This window comes from Phoenix dactylifera, chromosome 10 (assembly GCF_051530095.1).
Source record: "Phoenix dactylifera cultivar Ajwa chromosome 10, Ajwa_hap1_PhDact_Kaust_v1.1, whole genome shotgun sequence".
Classification (NCBI taxonomy): Eukaryota; Viridiplantae; Streptophyta; class Magnoliopsida; order Arecales; family Arecaceae; genus Phoenix; species Phoenix dactylifera.
Genome location: NC_143199.1, coordinates 6,877,726 through 6,887,658, shown reverse-complemented (window position 1 = coordinate 6,887,658; position 9,933 = coordinate 6,877,726). Strand labels below are relative to the sequence as shown.

The 9,933-nt window shown below is 42.9% G+C and overlaps 1 protein-coding gene across 1 annotated transcript; it reads left to right on the top strand.

The window, feature by feature from the left end:
• The first annotated feature begins 350 nt into the window (after positions 1-350).
• Positions 351-3,648, top strand: LOC120105717 (peptidyl-prolyl cis-trans isomerase FKBP53-like). Its single transcript, XM_088705348.2, has 5 exons — positions 351-464; positions 590-663; positions 2,241-2,470; positions 2,584-2,955; positions 3,033-3,648. Exons 1-5 carry the CDS (start codon positions 452-454, stop codon positions 3,406-3,408), a joined length of 1,065 nt encoding a protein of 354 aa, XP_088561474.2. The 5' UTR covers positions 351-451; the 3' UTR covers positions 3,409-3,648.
• The last annotated feature ends 6,285 nt before the right edge of the window (positions 3,649-9,933 follow it).

The window sequence follows — 9,933 nt, the reverse complement described above, 5'->3', positions numbered from 1 at the left end:
ACAACATAATCAACCATCCAAACTGACAGAAAATTGATGAAAATTAGATCAATAAAAAGAGTGTAGAATTTACTAAGAAAAAAGATTTGTTGATGGCATAAGTGTTAAAAATCTTTGTTATGAGAATTAATTGCCTTAAAAGAGATGGAGTGATACTTAGTTAAAAGCCACTGCGGGAGATCTACCGGCTGATGTAGCACCAATTAATTGCCCTCGAGAGACTTGATGGGATCGGGTGATACGTGCCATCTGGCTGGCGCCAGCAAGCCCATGAACTCGGTTCTCACCTTCCAATGGAGCAAGAAAAAGCGGGGCAGAGCAACAAATGGCGCGCGGGAAGGAGATGGACCGCCGCGATTTTTTTACTACGAGGCGAAGGAGCGACCGCCTACATCCAATAGCAAAGGGCCGTTCCCGTTCCCCTTCCCCTTCCCCTTCCCCATTCCGAGCAATGGCTTTCTGGGGTAAAACTTTTTTTTTTCCTCCAAAAAGTAGAACTGCTCCACTCAATGTTTGATCCTTTCTTATGGTCGGACGTGCTTTTTTTATAGACATTTTAAATTTTTTTATTCTCTTTTTTTGCTTGCAGGGGTTGAAGTAAAGCCCGGAAACCATTACATGCATCTTCTCAACGATTTTCAGGGACGACTTCGTATCTGCCAGGTATGTCATCGTGTCGCCCGGATGTCTGGAAATTTTTTTTCATAAACTTTCAAAACAATCCTGTGAGGTTAGACATTCTCTCGGTTTTTCTTTTCACATACTTTCATCCCATAAGGATTTTAGACCTCTATACTTCAACTATAAGAGGACTGGGTTTTGTGGTGGAGAGGGATTTTTGGCTTTTTCCTTTCTCTGTTTTAAGTCTTCCTGCTTATTTGTAATTCTTTTTTCTTCGTTACAGAGTTTGACATGTGTAATAATCAACCATGAATGATTAACTTATAATTTCTCTTCCATTTGTCCACGCATGCTCAAAATATTCATTATATATTTTTGTGTTTACACGTCAACAGAAACTTCTATGTCCTTTTGATTAAATATATTCTGTTGCAATAACATATTATGTTTGGCCCTCCTCTGTCGAAAATTCCTGACTTCACCCTAAGTCTAACTATATGCAGAAGTAATTGAAAAACACAATGTGTGCAAAGATAGTTATTTAGCTACTGCTGCAGTAGAACTGCTATTTAGATTTCAAATTCACTTTAAGTATTTTTTTTTTTGGAAAATAAATATTGTTATTTTTTATTGCCGAATGTTACCATAGCTACTAACAAACTTACAGCAAGAGAAAAATGTGGCACTACTTTGTGGAGAAGTAGAAATTAAGACTGCCAACTATCATTGGACAGCAAAATTTAGTGACAAGCCAGTGTGCAGAGCGAAGAGCTTGGCCAACTATCCTAGAAGGAAAAATAGGACGCTGGTATTAATACAAAGAGTTAGGATCCTCTCCAGTTAAATGGCAAAAAAATCTTTGTGTGCCTTGCGAATGGGTTATGGCTCGATGGTCGAATCAGCATACCCTTGCACATAAACTGCCAGTAGGATACATTTGATGACATAACATAATAGGATAATTAGTCTGTTTTTGTCTTGTTTTTTTTTTTTTTTTTGCTTGTTTTTATGACAAAAATTGGAAGGTGTGCATAATTTTAGCAAATGCCATGCAGCTTAACAAGTGTAGTCATGCCATCAAGAGTAGATTTATTGATCAAATGCTACCCTTTTTTCCTTTTCTTTTGGAAAAAGGGAAAAACTAAATCTATAAAAAATCAAAGGCGCCAACCTATAGGATTTAATATATTGATAGCAGCATTGGCCGAGATATTAGACTCAAGAAACTCCCATACTTGTTGATAAAAAAGATAGAGAAACTTCCATGCTTCTAAATAATAATAATATTTTTGAGGAAACAGAGCTACTTCTGAAACTTCATACTATCTAAACCATCATATTGCATTCGTAAATGCACATGGTTTCGAACGCATGCTAATTATGGATAGCAAGTAATCCACATAATTGTGTTATCAGCAGAGCCACATTTTAAAGTTATTCATCTTTAATTTCTCCATAATTATTTATTCATGTCTATAAATGCTTTAACAAATGCCCATAAAGTCGCTTCTTTCCTGCTTTAAGAATTTTTGTTTTGATCATAGTTCCCACTTTCTGCTTGAGTGTTGTTTCTTGACTTTGTTTCTTATAATGGAACATGTAAATGGTGGTTCATGCAGGCAACATTGGGGAGTGGCAGTGCGGTGACGAAGAGCGTGCTGCAATGCATTGTCGGCAATAGAAGCCCCATCTTACTGTGCAGCTTGATTCCTAATGTGGTTGAGACATGCCATTTGGAGCTCGAGTTCGAGGAGGATGGCAAGGTCATCTTCTCAGTTCTTGGGGAAAGAAGTGTGCACCTCTCTGGTTACTTTCTTCGTCCTAAGATTCTCATGGGTGGGGATGAAAGGTTACTTTCTTGATCTGATTTGGGTTCATTTTTTCTTTAAAGCCCAATTTTTTTGAACTCTATTTTTCAAAAGCTACTCACTTTCTGACAATTTGCTCGGTTGACTCTATTAGTGATTCATATGGGGAGGACATCGGTGAAGAGGATTCAAGCAGCTACGATAAGTATGAATCTGAATTTACTGATGATGGTGATGATGATTTTCGATGCCAGCCTGTTGTCAAGTCTAAGAGCTCCATGGAATTGGAAAATGGAGAGAAAGATGGCTTCCCGATATCTTTTTTCCGAAGAAAGAAAATTTCTGCTAAGACTGCTGATGGGAACAGTAAATTAGGTGATTCAACAATCCATGGATTACTGGAAAGCGAAGAGGAAGATGGGAATTCTAAGCCTGCAGAAGGGAATGCTGAAACAGGTGCTGCGGCAGTTGATGAGGAAAAGAAAAGGAAGATCAATGCCATCAGTGAAGGCCTAGAATCTGCAAGGTTTGCATTGGATATCTGCCCTGTGAAATAGTCTTTTTTTATTTTATGGAGTTCTATGTGATAATTGTTATGAACAGGGTAACTTTCCAGCCATGTGATTCTTCACTGCTGCCTTCTGAGATGAGATTTGAAAACAATGGCATCCCAAAGAAGAAAAAGAAAGTTAAGGATGGAAAACCTCTTGAAATGATATCTAATGGGGAAAGGGTAAGAGGTGATCCAGAGCAAGATAGGGATGATACAGAGGTTGGCATGGTGAAAATGGAGACCAAGGAAAATGATCTTCTGGTGGAAATGTTGGCGTCCACGTTCTCTGCGACGGGGGGCGGGATATGCAAACTATTAGACAAGGCTGATGTGGTCTTCGTCGAAGATATCGTTGTTCAGGTGCTTGACCTGAACAAAGTGATCGATCTTGACTCCGTTCACGATATGGTTAGCGAATATCTATGAGTTCTTCCTCTCCCTCCACTCCACTTTTCCCCGCCTTGATGATGTTTAATATTTGTTTCCAACCGAAGCAACCCGACCGACACGAGGGATTATTTCTTCTCATCTTCTCAAGCTATCACGACCTGTGTAATCTCTGGTGGAAAACAAACTAAATAAAACAGGAAACACTTGAAAAGAAAATCTTGTCTAAACCTACGTTTGGACCGGCTCCTTCCCTGGGCCCTAATAGCATCAAAGATGCGAAGAATATAAGGAAAAAAAAAAAAGGGAAATGGAGAGGGAGAGAGTAATGAACAGAAAATGAATATACGCTCTTTTATGTTTTGTCAAAAACAATTCAGCTTATTGTGTTGTTAACTTATAGCTGGATTCAACGTATCTGAAATCCCCGCTGCTTTAAATAATTATCTTCTTCTCTTGGCTAGCAATCCGGAGGGGATTTTTACTGTTGACAGCTATCAAATTTTGATAAACAAGCTTTGTTTGCTTTTAGATAAAGCCAAAGATATGCCAGGAGCAGTCAAAGTAGCCCATTTTCCCAAATATCTCATTACATCTTTGATAGGATCACCCTCTGAAGCTGATTTCTGCTTGAAAATTCTCCTATTTTTCCCCACCAATTTAGCCACTAAAATCATATCCCGATTTTGTTAGATCAGATTAGAATCTGCTTTTTCTTCTGCATGGAAACACTGATGCTATCCCTTTTAAAGTGTGTGTCAGGTATCAGCCATAATACATACCATGCATTAGCTGGTGCCTCAATCCATTATTAAGAGTACCCCAATTTACAATCAACCAATAAGAACTTGAAAATTTCATACATTTTGGTAACACTGGTAGGAACCTATTTGCCCCACCACCAGTAGCAGTTGCCATCAAAGCAAAGGTTGTTTAGTATCACGATGCTCTCCAGCGTCTTGAACAAAAAACAAGAAGATGAAAGAAAAGATAGAGGAAGCGGAGAAGAAGGGGAAGTGAAGAAGAAGGGCTCTGGGATGATACACCAAGTCCATCTCACCCTCTGAAGCAGCTCAAATTCACTTACTACTTCTCCTGTTTCTCCATGAGGTCCGCATGGAGAGTAGAGATTCAGAGCATCCAGAAAACTGATGCTGAACTTTGAACGGCAGCAGAATTTTTCTAGTAAAATTAGAGCTAGAGAATATATGAATTCTGAAAACAAGTCAATAACTAGCCTTTGGTTGCAATCCAAGATAAAATCTGAACTTCACTAGGAGCTGAAACTTCCGAAATATTTTGAAATCCATCCATTAGAAGTCCAAAATTATGACAGCTGTAATAGCTCTTCACAGCAACCAAATCATCTGTGATCTATCACGAAAACGCTATATCAGGTCCTAGTTGATCTGAACCTGGTTGAAACAAATAAAGCAAACTTATGAAGGCAGAGTATTCATTTGTTAAATCATGATCAATAGTCCTTGATGGGAGGCAAAATGGATCGTCCTACTCTAGCGTGGAATCACCCAATCCCCGCCAAGCTGACTTAGAGCCAAGCAGGCCAGGCCTTGGCCCTGCTAAGAGTTGAGCCGACCCCGGACCCCGCCGAAGGCTGAGCTGACCTTGGCCAGACGCCAGACCGACCTCAAACCCGCCGAAGGCTGAGCCGACCTCGGCCTTGTCAACTTTGATCCCGCCAAAGATCCCGCAGATCAAGCAAATCTGGAAAGATATCTCCCGTATTCTCCGCCCGCGGGATTGATCTCCATGATTCACGCTGCCTCCAGCTAATGACCAGCTCATCATAGCTCGGCTCGAGACTTTAGGTAACGGCCGAAACCCTCATCCTATAAAAAGGGGTAGGAAAAGGCCCTCAGTAAGTAAAAAAGGCTATTCAAAAACTTTTCCCAAAAACTCTGATCAACTCTAACTTAGCCATTTGAGGGTTTTCACCAAAAACCCGGGCTAAGGCTTTGTGCAGGTACATCGGTGCGAAGGAGGTGGCTCCCATTCTCCGTCCCAGCCGGCAGCTTCTCGGATTCCTCCGGCATGGTCATCCTCAGGCCAAATTTCAACCCCAACATCTGGCGCTAGAAGGAGAGCCTGAGTCGTGATCATGAGGTTGAGGAGTCGAAGAGCTTCTAATGCCTCGAGGCACCGGGCATCAATTCTCCGCAACTCGCTCCAAAGCCCTGTTAGAAGTATGCCCTAGAAGCAATTTTGGCAGACACGTTATAATTGTTCTGGGACATAAATTTATACTTGATTTTTTTATTAATAAATAAAATTGGGCATTTTTTCATTCATGTTATTATGTGTCCATGAATCGTTCTAGAAATTAATAAGATGATAATACATATTCTCAAGAGTTGAGAATTTAAGACATGTATTATTAGGGAATTAATTTCTAAACTGCTCCTGATCGATGGATCATCACGAAGGACGATGATCGATCCGATAATATTAGTGCACAAATCACTTTCTTTGATGGACGAGTCTTCAGTCCACCGTGTGGGGATACTGAAGTGATTGTGCCAGTGCTTGTTAGAGAATAAGGGTACTGAGCGTGACCAAAGTAAGAAGTCACTTGGATGTCTATCCACTCGTCAGTAATTTACTTGATGCTGCAGTTGTATGACTAGTACTTAGACCTGCGATGCCTCAGCTAATCACAGTAAGTTTGCTGTAGTTTGACGAGCACATAAATATGGGCCCTATCTATACGGATCCTTGTGGTGCAAATTGGCTGCAGTAGTTCACTGTCGGATTAGGGTTGCATCTAGATGGGATCTATCGACCTTGATAGATAGTTGTGACTCTGTGTGATTTATGGGACTAAGTTCGAAAGACCTTGGCTTGGGTAGTTTTGGAAAAAGAGTTTTCTAATCTCAAACTTGAGTTAAATAAATTTGACATATGACAAACGATGGGATTTGACGAGTTATCCATAACCTCTGTTTTGTCGGGATCCACGATAGAGGTATTGTATCATACGCTAACTGCACCTAGAGGTTCATCTATTTCATTCTGCTGGGTTGTCACTATCTGCTGCTAGGTATCACTAGTGGATTGTGAGACTCGAAGGCATTCACTTGATGATCATTGAACTCTGAAGAGAAGAGTTGAAATTGTTTCAACCCATTGAAAGGAGTTTCAATGATATTATGATGGAGATCACAATATATCTCACAACCAGACAGAATAGAATCTATGGGATCACACACATTAGAGGTTTTGATCGTTCTGACGGTTGGATTGCGATTTAGAATCGCAATAGATCTTAATTATCAATTTGATTAATAATTGGTTTAAACCACTAAGAGTTAGTGAGTTAAAGAAGAAGAATTTGCAATTTGATTGCAATTTGATTGATTCAATTGGGCTTAATCAATTAGGATTAAACTTTATTGGATAAGGATGAGAAGTCCTAATTAATTAGAACTCTTTATTAGATAAGGAACTTAATTCATGAAGTCCAATTTGGATCCTAATTGGATTAGAATTCACATGAATCAATTAGAAGGACACATTGGGTCCTAATTGGATTAGGATTCAATTAATCAAGAGGGACCACATGTTTTCTAATTAGATTAGAAAATTTAAGTATGAAAGGAAGGGAGTATCCCTTCCTTCATGCAGGCCAAAACAAGGGAGAAAACAAGGAGGGCGGACGCCCCTCCTCCTTGTCACATGCCCAAAGGAAGGAGGGGCGTCCCCCTCCTTTCCTACTTTGGTTCCCCATGCCACAAGAGGAGGGGCATCCGCCCCTCCTCCTTCCCTTCTTGGCTTTACACACGGCACAAGGAGAGGCCCTGTTGCCTCTCCTTGATTCTCTCCAATTCCTTTTAAGTAAGGGGTGTGGAAGAATTAAGTAAGGAGTGTGCAAGAATTAAGTATGGGGTGTGGAAGAAGAAAAAAAAAGAAGAAAAGGAGGCGCAGGCTCTTGTTCCTCTTCGTCCTTCTTCTTTCTCCTTCTTTTTCCTCTCAAAGCAGTTAAAGAGTTGATTGAAAGAGAGAGGAAATCAGTCATCAAAAGCGATCTTTGCAAGAGAGCTAGCAACCCTATGAGATCAAGGAGCTTGAAGCAATCGACCTCGTGGATACCTGTAGAGGCCAGGCGCTTGTGCAGCTTCAAGCGAACCAAATACAGCGATCATCAGAGCGGTGAAGATCTACCCACTCAAAGGTAAAGATAGGATCTTTACAATTTCTAATAGTAGATTTGAAATTAGTAGATTTAATCTTTTCTTAAGATTTCATATTTTTCTGAATTAGAGAATTCCGAATTTTTTTGAAATCTACGTTCTCTAGGACATTCATGAGATGAACGACCCCGCGCGTGTCTTTCCGTTGCGATCATCACAACGCATGCGGGGGTAACCCGACAAGCCCACCTGCTACGGAACCAGTGGATCAAATTTCTCAGGTCCAGCAAGAGCAGTTTAATCTTCTCGTCCAGCAAGTCCAAATGCTCACCGTGGCCATTTAAGGCTTGCAGTAGGCAGGAGCCAAGCCTGCACCCCCTCCTTGCGGGCGCGAGTCCTTAAGACGGCGATCGCGACGTCATTCTCTGGCCAGGCAGCGCACGATAGCCAACGAAAGGGAGCGTTGCCACTGCCGAGCTCGATCCCTAAGCTAGGAAGGTTTGTCGCGTAGCCATCACTCAGAGAGCTTGTGCCAAAGTTTGAATCTCCGAGCATGGAAACAATCATCGGAGGCGGGGTCCACCCCATGCCGAGCTGCAATAGGAGCACCGTCCATCATCGAGCTCGATAGAAAAGTCGAGGACTTGGAGTGACAGATCCAGGCGCTTCGAGACTAAGGCCTGAAGCACGACGCCGATCTCGAATTCACAACTGAGTCTCCATTTTCTCGATGGAACGCTGATGAGCCGATCCCCTCGAGGTTCAAGATGCCGCAAATCGAGCCGTATGATGGCTCGTCCGACCCCTTGGATCATTTGGAAAGTTACAAAGCCCTCATGACACTCCAAGGGGCCACAGACGCCCTACTTTGCAGGGCCTTTCCGGCAATTCTCCGTAAGGCAGCTCGTCTTTGGTTCTTCGGGCTGAGGCCCTGCTCGATTCTATCTTTTGAGCAATTGGGCAGGCAGTTTGCAACTCATTTGGCGGCTAGCCGGCGTCAGCGCCGGACCTCAGATTTCCTCCACATCAACAGAAGGAGGAGAATCTTTAAAAGATTATATTGATCGCTTCACCTCGGCTATATAGGAGGTTTGCGATCTCGACCAGTCCATCGCTATGTCAGCATTGACTGGTGCTCGGTTCTACAAGTTTCTCTTCTCCATCGAGAAGAACTTCTCCACCAACTTTGTGGAGATGCTGGCCCGAGCTCGAAAGTATGCCAAGGCTGAGGAAGCCATGGCCTTGTGGCGGGAAGCAGCCAAACGGCCTTCCAAGATGCAGAAAAAGCGCCATGAGGAGTGCGGCCGAACAAGGAGTAGATCCCTCCGACGCGAGAAAAGTCTTCCTCGGCCTAAGAGCTCGGCTCGCCTAAGGTCTCCCCTCGAGAAGTTTGGAAAATACACTCCCCTCACATCCACCTGAGTGGAGTTTCTCATGGAGATCGAGGGGCAGGGCTATCTCCGACCGCCACCGAGGATGCGATCGTCAGAGTCACGAAAGTGCTCGAAGAAGTACTGCTGCTTCCACAGAGATCACGACTATGATACGGAGGATTGCTACCAGCTCCATGATGAGATCGAGGCACTCATCCGTCGAGAATGGTTGGGTCGGTTCGTCCGTGATCAAGCTAACAGGAGGGAGCCCGAGGAACAGAACCCAGAGCTGCCTGAGGAGCAGAGCGACAACTGACCTATCGCGGCATTATCAACACCATTGGAGGGGGGCAAGTAGAGGCACCTGAAGCGTCGAGCCAAGGAGAAGGAGCTTTCTCAAGACATCCATGCACTTCAAAAGTCATCTCATTTTTTGATGAAGATTTAAAGGGTGTTAAGACCCCTCATGATGATGCTATAGTTATTTCCCTTACTATTACAAACTTGATGTAAAAAGAGGTCTAGTGGATAATAGAAGCTCTGCAGATATCTTATTTTATTATGCCTTCCAAGGGATGGGAATGACTGTAGAACAACTCAAAAGGATGAGCACTCCTCTAGTTGGATTCACAGGAGATTTCGTACCGGTAGAGGGGGTTATCAGCTTAGCTGTCATGGCCTAGCGTGCGCCCTGAGAAAGTATTGTAAAGTTAAACTTTCTCAAGGTCCATGTCAGCTCGACCTACAACGCCATCCTTGGCCGACCAGGGCTAAACGCCCTCTGAGCTATGGTCTCTACCTACCACCTACTCATACGGTTCCCTACAAGTCGAGGGGTCGGTGAAGTCCAAGGAGATCGGGCAACAGCTAAGCAATGCTATATGACTGCACTCAAGGGCAAGCAGCCAGCCGAGGTTTCGGCTCAAGCACTACCCATTGAGGGGCTGGATGTACTTGATGAACCAAGGAAACAACGAGGTGAGCCTGGAGAATGCCTTCTCTGCATTCCCTTGAGGGATGACTGACCCGAGTAGATTGTGCAG